The 12928-nt window shown below is 58.8% G+C and overlaps 1 protein-coding gene across 1 annotated transcript; it reads left to right on the forward strand.

The window, feature by feature from the left end:
- The first annotated feature begins 6061 nt into the window (after positions 1-6061).
- LOC125115652 (RIMS-binding protein 3A-like) lies at positions 6062-12184 on the forward strand. The gene has a single exon (XM_047759951.1). It carries the CDS (start codon positions 6062-6064, stop codon positions 10916-10918), a length of 4857 nt encoding a protein of 1618 aa, XP_047615907.1. The 3' UTR covers positions 10919-12184.
- Positions 12185-12928: the final 744 nt, after the last annotated feature.

Genomic DNA, 12928 nt, shown 5'->3' on the forward strand with positions numbered 1-12928 from the left:
GGCTCAGAGGAAATGTATCTGACTAGCACCCATGAGGATGCAGGTTCAATCCCTGGCCTCTCTCAGTGGGTTAAGGATCCAGTGTTGCCGTGAGCTGTGGTATAGGTCACAGACATGGCTCAGATCTGGCATTGCTGTGGCTGTGGCATAGGCCGGCAGCTGTAGCTCCGATTCAACCCCTAGCCTTGGAACCTCCATATGCTACAGGTGCAGCCCTAAAAAAGACAAAGAAAAAAAAATTCAATGAGGGAAAGATCATCCCATGACCTAGAGCAATGACTAAATGACCGACAAGAGGCATTGCCCCTGGTGTCAGTGGGGAGATGGACAAAGGCCTCATGCTGCAGGCTGCAGAGAGAGAGAGACTGGCGAAGGCCCAGAGCAGAGAGCAAATGCAGATGCAGAAGGCAGAAGATGGCCACAGCAGGCAGCTGCAAGTCAGGATGCTGCCGGCAATAGAAGGGTCCTCGGAGCAGCAGCTTGGGGATTACCCTGGCACTCGGGTGGCCAGAGCTCATGGGCCAGGCTCTATGGGCACCAGCTCAGAGCCCACTCTCTGGGCACATGGGCCTGGACACAAGGCCTTGTGCAACCCAAGTAGTTTCCTTCTCTGGAGGGGACGTGCCAACCTCCCCAGCTGTGGTGAGGACTCAGGTGCAAGGCCTGTCACATGCAGGTGGGAGTCAGCTGGCCACCCACAGGGGCATAGGCCTGGGGAGCAGGGCCAGGGCTGCCGGGCTGGGCGAGAGGCCAGCCCAGCAGGCCAGGGAATGCCCAGCCAGAGAACTAGAAGCTGGCACATGCTGCCTCTCGCCACCCAGGAGGGCATGGACCAGCCAAAGCCAGCTGTGGGGCCCAGGAAGTAGATCCCTCTCCGCTATCCATCCAGAAAGGGGCACAGCCAGGATGGCAGGCCTCCCACCACCTAGAGCAGGAAGCCCTGTTTGGGCTGCTGCTGAGTGGCTCTCTCTGAGCCCCAGTTTCTCCTCAGGCACAGGGGGACCATGACAAAACTATGAGAAGGACACAGCCTGCACTGGGCAGGGCTTGCAGGTCCCCCCGCCCGACACCTGATCTCAGCTGTGGGCAGCCCTCAGTCTCCGGCTTTGCCTCATGGGGAGCCTGCCCTGCTGGGTCTCTTACCATTAGCACCACACCCCTCACCCATGGCACTTGCCACAGTCCAAGTTCACTGTTCCTGTGCCACATTTGGGTTTAGCATCTGCGTCTGCCCTTAGACTGTGAATTCCATGAAGACAGAGGCTACACCTCTTTCTTCTTCAGTCACGTGTTTACTGAGCACCATGTGCCGGACACTGTACTAAATGCTGGGGAGATGTCCGAGAACAGTAGGAAACATATTAACCCAAAATAAGAAACCTGGACCGACTGTAGCCACGGAAGTTAGGAGCTTAAAATGCTCCGGTGGGCCCCCAGGATGGAGCTGAACACCTTCACCAAGTTTGAAAGCTCCAAAAAGCTCAGGGCACGGGCGACAAAAGAGGGCTGTGGGTCAGCTTGCCCAGGACCCCAGACCCTATGACCACATGGCCCAGAGGTCTGTGACCAAGAATACGGGGTGAACCCAGACGTGAGGGGCACAAGCTTCCTCTCAGGATCGTTGGAGTCACGCGGTGTTGGGGCAGTGGTGTTTGCGCTCATAATAGACAGGGGAGCCTCTAACCCAGAGGTTTGATGGTCTTAAATGTGTCCCTAGCAGCACACTTCTTTCAAACACTATTAAACCAAAGTCCTCCTTAGAACCTGACCAATGACATGAGTGAGTGGCTGTATCCTATTTTTTTCCCCCTTTTTTTAGGGCCACACCTATGGCCTATGGAACTTCCCAGGCTAGGGGTTAAATCAGAGCTGCGACTACTGGCCTACACCACAGCCACAGCAACGCGGGATCCGAGCTGTGTCTTCAACCTACACTGCAGCTCAAGGCAATGCTGGATCTTGAACCCACTGAGCAAGATGAGGGATCGAACATGCATCCTCCGGACACTATGTTGGGTTCTTAACCCACTGAGCCACAACAGGGAACTCCAGTGGCTGTGTCCTGTTGAAGCAGGTGGGGCCAGTGTCTCTCCTTCAGCTCTGGTCAATCTTTCCCACCCCTACGGTTTTGTCCGGGAGCCCTAGAACAGTAGGGAAGTACCCAGTTTGAAAACCGCCCCAAGTAATCTGTCCCTTTCATGTTCTAGGCAAGACAGCCAGGGCCCAGAGAAGGCAGCCTGGTGCTCCGAGTCATCCATGGGGGTGACAGGCAGGTCACTGCACAAGCACTGCACAGCATGATGAGTGTGGGATGGCAGGAACCTGGCACCGGTGAAGCCCTGGCTTGCTCTTCCACTTGACCACATTCCAGATGCCTCTGACGTGCCTCGGGTGGTGCCAGCATGGGCAGTGGCTGGATGGCGCCTGTGGGGCTCCCAGAGTCACACAGGGTCCTTCTCCCTGGTGGCAGCCTGCCTTCCTGCGCTGACTATTGGAGCCATTGCTCGGGGCTGCAACAGGACAGCCAGGCTGCAGAGCACCACCCACTGCCCTGGGGTGACCATCCAGATGCCCTTGGGCCCTTGTAAGCCATCTGCTCTGGCTGAGCCTCAGGGCCTTAGCCTCTGTCAAACAGAAATGTGCTGAGGGTCTCCTGAAGACATGCTCCCCATGGCCCCACGACCACCTGGACATTCCAGTGTCTCAACTCCCCGTCCCCGCATCCACCTCACCTCTCAAAAAGAACACCTGCAGCCAAATTCCCCATGTTCGTGTTACTCACCACTGCCCAATGGCGTCACCCATGGCACATCAGCATTCAAGGGAACCCACTTTGAAAAACATGAGTACAGCAAAAGGGTGGGGCCAACAGGGCTACATGCTGAATGAAAGCAGCAAGTGCTTCTCTGAGCCTTGGTTTTGCCACTGGCAAGATGGGGCCGAGATGGTCTGCCCACCTACCTGAGAAATGGCTATGAAATTGAGAGGCCCATCTGTCTGTCCTGCACCAGGAGCAACCCAGGAAGGTGAGTCAGAGAAGAGAGGCTGGGGGGGATTCACTCTGGGGGCCTTGAGCGTGGCTTCTGGCTAGAAAGCCATCCTCAGAGCAGCAGAGCCTGAGCTGTGAGAGGCTCTGGGTGCCACCCAGACCAGGATGGCACCACACACTGAGAAGCAGAAGGGTCTCAATGTGGTCACAGCATTAGGGACTGGATGCAAATGGCTAGGTACCAGACGTCCATCCACATCTCCCAGAAGCCACTTGATGCCAGGGCAGGAAGGGCAGGGAGAGCCAGATTTAAGTAGGGCTCCTACAGCTGTGTGTGTGTGTGTGTGTGTGTGTGTGTGTGTATACATGCACACATGTTCCACAGCTTAGGATTCCAACAACATCTCTGCTGAGGACTGAGCCTCACCCCCCGCCCAGCCTGATGCCTCTGCCTGAGGCCCCATTGGGCAGCCTGGGGCCTGGGGTCCTAGCCCTTGCTTCTAGGTGGTACCTGAATATGGGCAGTAAGCAGGTCTGCACCCTTCAGGCCCTGCCTGCCTGGCCCTGGGTTCCCATCCCTCCTTTCTTGGAAGGGACTTTCACTTACCCCTCCTTGAGCCCCCTGTGGGCAGGGACCCAAACGTGTATCAGATACATCGCTGGTCCAAAAGGAGAAGCATCAGTTGGTGCGATCAGGGCAGCAGAGGCCTGGGTTGCCCAATCCTGGCCTGGAGAGTCAGGGAAGGCTTCCTGAAGGAGGAGAAAGAACTGCTAAGCAGAGGCTAAAGGATAAGACAAGGTTAATATAAGTGAGTGGACAAAACCACTAACTAGCCTGATCGCCTGGAGTCAAACTCTTAATCCATAGGAGCTTAAAATTTCTCATCTGTAAAATGGGTGGTTTAAACCAGAGTTCCTGTTGTGGCGCAGCAGAAATTAATCCAACTAGGAACCATGAGTTTGCAGGTTCGACCCCTGGCCTTGCTCAGTGGGTTGGGGATCTGACATTGCCATGAGTGATGGCATAGGTCGCAGAAACAGCTCGGATCTTGCATTACTGTGGCTGTGGCATAGGCCGGCAGCTGTAGTTCCAATTAGACCCCTAGCCCGTGAACCTCCATATGCTGTATGTGCAGCCCTAAAATAAATAAATAAATAAATAAATAAATAAATAAAGGCAAGCATTAGCACTGAGCATAGCGCATAGTAGTTCCACAGTGGGCAGTGTTATTTCTGTTTCAGGCCAGTTGGCATCCCAGACTGGGGGGAATGACACATGCAAAGGCCCAGAGGCCTTTGAACCAGGGGGCTCTTCAGACTCCTGGAAGAAGCTTGTAAAAGTCCAGGCCGAGCCTGAATGGGGGAGATGGGAACTTACACAGACCTCAGTGCAGCTCTTACCATATACCCAGCCTGTGGCTGACAGTGTCTCTCCAAACCTGGGAGTCTGTTTCTACCAACATACTCCCTTGTGCAGAGGCTGGGACAGGTGAAGGAACCAGCAGTGATCCCTCAGCCAAAAAGTGGCAGAGCATCCACAGTGAGTTTCAGGGGGCTGAGAGTACCTGCCTTCAGCATGGCAGCCCTGCCTGGCCCCAGCCAAACTTCTGCCTTGCAGACCTCAGTTTCCCTAGCTGTGAAAGAGGGACTAGGATGAAAATTAGAGAGCTGCCAGGGAGCCTCGCTCTGTCTGGGCACTGTGAACTCTCAACTCCTTGAAACCTTATAAACAGAGGAAATGAATGCTCCAAGAAGTCAGGGAACCCTGAGAGGTGACGAAGCACAGGAGGGAGCTGCATTATTAGCCCATCTTACAGATGAGAACATGGGAGCAACTGAAAAAGCTAAGGACTAGTTGACTCTGAAGACCCACCAGCTTTAACTACCTGACACACTGCCCTTTAGAGAACCATGGAAAGCTCTCTGGCCTTGCTGTCTCCAGGGAGGTGGTGTGGGGAGGCAGCGAGCCAATCATTTACTTTTTGGAAACACAGGCAGACCTGGGCACTTCTGAGCCAGACCAAAGGGCAGGCCGGGCCCTCATGGCAGCCCCATCCTCTCATCTCCCACCCTGCCTCTCCAACCCTGCCTCCGGATTTCACTTGACTCTCCCGCAACATGTTAAATGTGAGGCTCCACACTGGGTAAAAGACTGGGAGGGGGGCCCTCCCGGCTGTGACCCTGAGATTGGTTAGATGGCATCAGGAGGCAGAGTTATGCAGGCCTGAATCCACATTCAGCTACTTCTGGGCCACGTGACTGTGGGGAGGTCCGTATCTCCCTGAGCAACCCTGCAGGGTGATTGTAAAAACGAACCAAGAAACCGCAGGCCAGGGCTATGGTTCTGAACAAGCCCTTCTTCTCCCCTGTCTCCCCTGGCACCATGCCCAGCCCCTGGGCTGCAGACTTCTCTGTAAATTCAGAATAGGAGTTTTAAACAAATAATGCATGCAAGTCCTTGGAAAGGGTCTTTGGAAGGGTAGGTGCAGTGGGGATGCAGGAGCCAGATGCTCTCCCCTCCCCTGCAGGTGAGCCCAGGGCTCACACCCAAGTTTGGGCATATCCTGTGGTGATTCCTAGCCACCAGACCATCTGAATCCACAGCAGTGCCAGGTGGGGTGTGCTCACACCCCACTGGTGATCTTGACACATACACCAAGCCCCCTTCTCCAAGCTCAAAGAAGCAGCTCAGACTTCCCATGAGTTCAGGGCCTGAAAGGGATCGATACAGTCCCTGGAAGAGGGCTGGGGTGAGTCATTAGGGACTTGGTGGTAGGACCAGGGAGAAGTCTGGGGCCAGAGGGAGTCCTGGGCATTCCAGGAAGGGCATAGGCAGTGTCGAGCCCAGTGTCAGGAGCCCAGCCCCGACATAGGCAGCCGGGAGTGGAGCGCAGGATAGTGCACCCACCGCAGGCCGTAGGGAACGCACCCAGAGACGGGAGGGGCGCGAGGAGACCCAGCCAGGCACCGGAAGGGGCGCGTGCGGCGGTTGGTCGCGGCCAGGTCGGCTGCCGTTGGCGAGAGGCGGCCTGGGCCAGGCGAGGTCAGACGTTTGGCCCGGCCGCGGCCACCATGACCAAGGACTCGCCCAGCCCTTCGGGCAGCGGCCGCGCGACACCCAAGAAGCTGGCTACTCCGGGCCCGGCGGCAGCGGCACTGGAGGAGCAGAGGCGGGAGCTGGAGAAGCTTCGGGCCGAGCTGGAAGCTGAGCGGGCGCGCGGGCGGGCGGATCGGCGGCGCTTCGCAGCCGAAGCGCGCCAGCTGAGGGAGGCGGCCGAGCGGGAGCGGCAGCAGCTGGTTGACCACCTGCGCTCCAAGTGGGAGGCACAGCGTGGCCGGGAGCTGCGGCAGCTGCAGGAGGAGGTGCTGCGGGAGCGCGAGGCCGAGATCCGGCAGCTGTTGCGCTGGAAGGAGGCCGAGATGCGGCAGCTGCAGCAGCTGCTGCACCGCGAGCGCGACGGCGTGGTGCGCCAGGCTCGGGAGCTACAGCGCCAGCTGGCCGAGGAGCTGGTGAACCGCGGCTACTGCAGCCGAGTGGGGGCGCCCGAAGTCGCCGCCGCGCAGTGCCGCTGTCGCCTCCAGGATGTGCTGGCCCAGCTCCGCTGGGAAACTGACGGCGAGCAGGCCTCGCGCATCCGCCACCTGCAGGCGGCGCTCGACGTGGAGCGCCAGCTCTTCCTCAAGTATATCCTGGAGCACTTCCGCTGGCACCCCGCCTTGTCCGGCGCCGCCGACCCTCCGGTCGTGCCTTCTTCTGAAGAGCCGTCCCACGAGACCACCGCAAAGTCCCCACATCAACTCGGATCCCTTGATGGCGAGAACGCCGGCGCCCGCGCGCGCTCCCGCTCCCTCGACCGAGTGCCCGCGGCGTGCTCCAAGTCCCCAGACAGCCTGCTCCCCGCGCGCGCCAGCTCCCTCGATTCCTTGGCCCGAGCGCATTCCTGCTCACTCGACAGCACCGTGAGTCGCCCCAAGACCCCCGAAGCCTCCTCGCCAGACACCTTCATCCCAGGATCCCCAGGCCCCCCGCCGCCGCCACCACCGTCGGAGCACAGAAGACCTGGCGACATGCGAAGAGGGGAAGAGTCGGGGAGTCAGCCGTGCGAAGCCCCGAGCCCCTTGCCGCAGGGCCAGGACTACCGCGAGCTGGTGAAGCGGAACTCGGAGCTGTCCGAAGCGTTGCAGGTTCTGGCGCGCCGCTGCTCTGTCCTGCTCGAAGAGAACCTACAGGTGAGGCGCGCGGGCTTCCCCGACGAGGCAAGAGAGAAGGTGAAGCGGCTCAAGGTGAAGCACGCCGAGCTGGCCAGCCTTGCGCGACGCCTGGAGGACCGTGCACGCAAGCTGCAGGAGACCAATCTGCGGGCTGTGAGCGCGCCTGTGCCCGGCGAGAGCCTCGCTGGCCTGGAGCTGTGCCAGGCCTTCGCCCGCCAGCGCTCGCGGGACTTGTCGGAGCAGGCGAGCGCGCTGCTGGCCAAGGACAAGCAGATCGAAGAGCTGCGGCAGGAGTGCCACCTGCTGCAGGCGCGCGCTGCCTCAGGCCTTGGCAGCGCCCCGCTCCCCGGAGGGGGCGCCGCCTGCGCCGGATGGCTTAGCTTCAGCGACTTGGACCGGCTGCAGCGCGAATCCCAGCGGGAAGTGTTGCGTCTGCAGAAGCAGTTGACGCTGCAGCAGGTCACCAGCAGCGGCCGAGCGGAGGCGGGCGGCCAGAGCGCGCCCTGCGAGGAGGCGCGGCGCCAAGTGCAGGCGCTGGAGCTCGAGCTGGACGCGCGGCGGCGAGAGTGCGAGGAGCTGGGCGCGCAGGCGGCGGAGGCACGGCAAGGCCGCGAAGAGGCCGAGGCTCAGCTGCAGGCGGCGCTACACGAGGGCGCCTGGCTGGCCAAGGAGAACGCTCGGCTGCAGGCCCAGGCTGACTGGAGGCGGAAAGTGGTGGCCGAGGACAGCGAAGTGCGCGGGCAGGTGGGCCGCACGTGGCAGGAGCTTGAGGACGGCGGCTTGCTGGCGGGGCAGCTGCTGCAGCAGACGGCTCAAGGGCAGGACAGGCAGCAGCAGCTGCAGGACGACCTGCAGAAGGCCCTGTGTGATCCCCAGGCTGCCCCAGAGGAGATGTGGACCCTGCAATGTCAGCCTGCTCACCCTCCCCAGGAACCCCAGGAGGCCCCCCAAGCCGCAGAGCCTCCAGGGAGAAATAGTAGGGGCACCAAGTTGCAGTCAGGGCCTGAAGACCAAACATGGTCACCACCTGGCAGAGACAAACAGGAGAAGGAAGACTTTCTGCTAGAGAAGTCTGTTGCCCCCCAGGAACCAGCCAGTGACCCCCAAGGGCCAGACAGAGAACCAGGCAGCCAAGCTCAGGACTCCAGGCCCCCGGCAAAGAAAACCAGCTCCACATCCAACTCCTCCTCTGAGGTGGAGTCCATGTGGGCCACTGTGCCATCTTGCCCTACTCTGGACATGGACACAGCCAGCGAGGTGGAGGATCTGGAGCCTGATAGTGTGTCCTCAACCCAGGAAGTGGGGGACTCAGAGGTCCCTGCCACCTCCAAGCTCAGAATCTTCCTAGCTCGGTATAGCTACAACCCATTCGAGGGGCCCAACGAGCACCCAGAAAGTGAGCTGCCCCTGACAGCTGGGGAGTATGTGTTTATCTTCGGGGACATGGACGAGGATGGCTTCTATGAAGGGGAACTTGAAGACGGCCGGCGGGGGCTGGTGCCATCCAACCTGGTGGAGCAGATTCCAGACCCAGACATCCTGGGCTGCCTGCCCCCTGCATTCCCTGACCTTGGCCCCACTCGACTCCTGCCTGGGCAGGGCAAAGCTTTGAAGGAAGACACTGGGAAAGCTGGGAAAGCCCAGGGGGCAGTGGACAGGGTGCCAGGCCATATGGCGAGGCTGGGCTCCAAGACAGAATTGGCAAGAGAGGGCTCAGGTGCCAAGACTGGTGATGGCTGGCTGGGCCCTCAGCGGAGTGCAGATGAGCGGGGCTTCTCCAAACCTCTTCTGGGGGCCAGAAGGGTCTTTTGTGTGCCCCCCATGCAACTTCGCCTGCAGAGCGTTGCGGCCACATGGGCCGAGATCACCTGGGTTGGCAGCAACCACTCCCACATGGTGTACCTCAATGACCTGGAGAGTGCCCTGACCCCAGCAGGGGTAAGCTGCTATACCTTCCACCACCTGCATCCTGGCACGAGGTACCAGGCACAGGTGGAGGTGTACTTGCCACAGGAATCATTGCAGGGGCACTGGGAAACCATGTCCTCCACCATCACCTTCAACACCCCCTTGGCAGGACCCCCTGACCCTCCTCTGGATGTGCTGGTGGAGCACCACACCTCACCGGGCCTCCTGGTGGTCAGCTGGCTTCCTGTCACCATCGACTCAGCCGGGTCCTCCAATGGAGTCCAAGTCACTGGCTATGCTGTGTATGCTGATGGGCTCAAGGTGGCAGAGGTCACCGATGCCACTGCTGGGAGCACCCTGCTCGAATGCTCCCAGCTCCAGCTGCCCCTGATGTGCCAGAAGGTCTCGGTGCGAACCATGTCGCTCTATGGTGAGTCCCTAGACTCGGTGCCAGCTGAAATCCCTCATAGCTGCTTCCCCTGTGACCACCTGCCAAAGATGTCTCCCTTTAGCTACACCTGCAGGGACCCTTCCACCTGTGCAGTGACCTTCACCCTCTGCCCTCAGAGACTGGTACTGTCTCCCCTGAGTGCCAAGGCTAATCCCTATACCCCTGGAAATTGTGGGGCGCCCCAGGTCAAGTCTCTAGTAGCCTTCCCTGAAGAACCCCAAAAGAGGCGGTCCCCAATGCCCATGCTGAGTCCAGAAGGAGAATGTCCATGTGCAGGGCTGGGCAGCCAAGCCCAGGGGCCTGCAGAAGCCCAGGGGCTCTGCAGAAAGGATCTGCTCTTTCAGAAGGGTCCCCGGAACCATGGGCCACCTCTGCCTAGGGGCCAGGAGTGGAGAGAAGAGAGCCACTACCAGCGGCACATGGGCATCAAACAAAGCCCCTCTGCAGGAGTCATCCAGCTGTCCCCTGAGGGTGGACCGGGAAAAAAGCCATTTCAGGAGAAGGCTGCCCTTGATAAGATCCCCAAACAAATGCAAAACACCCCTCTCCCACTGGGCACCAGCCAACAATCCGTGCCTGACATCTATGACATTCTGCGGGAGGAGGCAGGGTGCTTTGGTCTGTGGGGCTCAGAAGGGCAAGAACAGAGGAAGGTGCCGAGGAGGCAGAGCAGGCGAGGTCTGGCTCTGGGGGGCAAGAGAGAGCGGTGGCCCCAGGAGCCCAGCTCATCACTGTGTCCTGCTCTGTCCAGCAAGGTCGTCAGGATGTCCAGGGGCAGCGCCCCACCTCTGGGGACCAGAGCAGACCCGACCAACATCTTTGTGGCCCTCTCTGATTACGACCCTCTGACTATGTCTGCCTCCCCTGAGGCTGCAGAGGAGGAGCTGGCCTTGAGGAAAGGGCAGCTGCTGAGAGTGTGGGGTTCTCAGGACCCCCACGGCTTCTATCGTGGTGAGCATGACAAGCAGGTGGGCAACATCCCTGGGCACCTGGTGGCTGAGGTGGAGGCAGACATAGATTGCACTGGAACAAGGTGGCATCTGCTGGGGCAAGGACACCCGCCCTCTGGGGCCTACCTTCGTGACTTGGGGCTCCCCAGCCCCCAGCACTCCTCCCCCGGGTCCCAGGAGAGGCCCTCACTGTGGACTCCGAAGACCATGTTAGCGGCTCTGGACTATGACCCCAGGGATGGGCCAGCAGGGGGCTCAGTGAAGGGCATGCTGTCACTGAGGGCAGGAGACGTGGTCATGGTCTACGGGCCTGTGGATGACAAGGGATTCTATTACGGGGAGTCAGGTGGCCACAGGGGTCTGATCCCAGCCCACCTGTTGGATGACATGTGCTTCCCCAGAGAGTGAACGCCACTCCCTGCCAGGGTGGTGGCGCCCCCGCCACCTGAGCCCCGCAGAACAGGGAGCACACCAACCCACCACCAGCACCCTCCTCATTTCCATGAGCAACGCCTGCTCCACACGCTGCTGTGCAGACCTGGCAACAGTACCCATCCTCCCTGGCCCCCTGGCTTCCCCAGCAGCAGGGCATGAGTCTGTCCTGAGCTGTGTCCAAAAAGAAGCAGAGCAGATAGCCCCCAGAGTGTGACACAGACTGGTAACTGCAGCAGGTATTTGGAGAAGTGCTTTTTCTTGTGCTCCTAACGCGTCTTCGTTAGGAGTTTATCTTTATTCACCTGTTGCCTTGTATGAAAGTCTCAAGAAAAGCCTGCCTCAAAAAAAAAAAAAAAAAAAAAAGCAACCAGAATGTTAGTTTTTATCTCATGTTCAACTCCTCATTAAAATGTTCAGAAAAAAGAGAATATTTTAGAAGTGAAAGCACAACCAGGGACCAAGCCCGCCTCTCCTCCCTTTCTCTGTCCACGGGTCTCCAAGGGCTTCAGGCATGTTTTCCTGGTAGTGGGGAGGTTCCCTTTAGGGGGGCTCAGCTCAGTATTTGCTGGTAGGGCTGCAGAGGCTCCAGCGAACAGACAGAGATGAGAAGCAGAACCCCAAAGACCTGGCCCCGCCAGCCTCTACTGCGGGCGTCCCTATAGCAGGCTGTGCCCCTGGGGTCAGCCCTTTCCAGACTGGGTTCCCTGCTCTGCGTTAGGCATTAATGGCCCCCTTTCCCCAGTGCCTGTCCTTGAGGGGCCTCCATGAAAGGGCATGTCCACAGTCACCCCATTTACAGAAGAGCAGTTGAGGCTCAGAGGGCCCTTTGGCTATGGAGCTGAGCCTTTGGGGGGCTCCCCAGAGGGTGTGGACCGAGGATGGTCTCTGTTCTTCTCTGCTTCTATCTGATGCCTCATGTCTCTGCTGGTGTCAGAGGAAGGGCACCGCCTTCCCTGGGGACAGGAGGAACCTACCAGAAGCATCCTGGCTAGAAGGATTGGAGCCAGGGCACGTTCTCTCTGGAGGAGGCTGGGAGGGGTAGGCCCATGGGATGCCGACACCTGACACATGTACCAGCAGGGGGGCAGTGTAATCACCATTTGGGAGCTGAGACTTCAGGCCTGTCCACTGAACTCTATGATCACCTGTCACACACCTATCAGGGCTTACAGTGAGAAGGCCAACTCAGAGGCTGCTTTGCTGGCTTGGGGAGGCAATCCAGACCATCTCACAATTTCTTTTCTTTTTTTTTTGGCCACACCTGGGATCAGACCTGGACTGCAGCAGAGCCACAGCCTTGACAATGCCAAGGTCCTTAACCTGCTGAGCCACCAGGGATCACTTTGTCCCATCAGTCTTTTTTTTTTTTTTTGTCTTTGTCTGTTTAGGGCTGTACCCGAGGCATATGGAAGTTCCCAGGCTAGGGGTCGAATCGGAGCTGCAGCTGCCAGCCTAAGCCACAGCCACAGCAATGTGGGACCTTAACCCACTGAGCAAGGCCAGGGATCAAAAATGCGTCCTCTTGGATACTAGTTGAGTTTGTTTCCGCTGAGCCACAATGGGAACTCCCTCCTCCCATCAGTTTTTACTTAACCTCCTTCCCTGATCATCGACCAGATCATTTGCCTTTTTCCAGAAGCTGCAGAGTAGTTAATGTCCTGGCCATGAAGTGGCACCCCCACCATCCACTCCAGCCCCCACACTGCTTTATCTTTCTCCAGAGTGCTCATCCACACCTGGTATGTTCCATGTGGTTCTTCTGTTATCTGAGCTCCACCCCTTACATTCTAGCCCAGTGTAAGCCCCACAAAGGAAGGGACCTCTTTGGCTTGTTCATTGCCTGGCACATGGTAGGTCCTCAATAAATTCATGTGGCATGAAGGAGCAAGCAGTTTCTGACCATCCTCTGTGTGTGGCCCCTGTGCAGGGCTCCAGGTTTTCACCCCAAGCACTGGGCCTCCCCATCCCCTGAAATAGAATCAG

The sequence above is a fragment of the Phacochoerus africanus genome, chromosome 15 (assembly GCF_016906955.1).
Source record: "Phacochoerus africanus isolate WHEZ1 chromosome 15, ROS_Pafr_v1, whole genome shotgun sequence".
In the NCBI taxonomy this organism is placed as follows: Eukaryota; Metazoa; Chordata; class Mammalia; order Artiodactyla; family Suidae; genus Phacochoerus; species Phacochoerus africanus.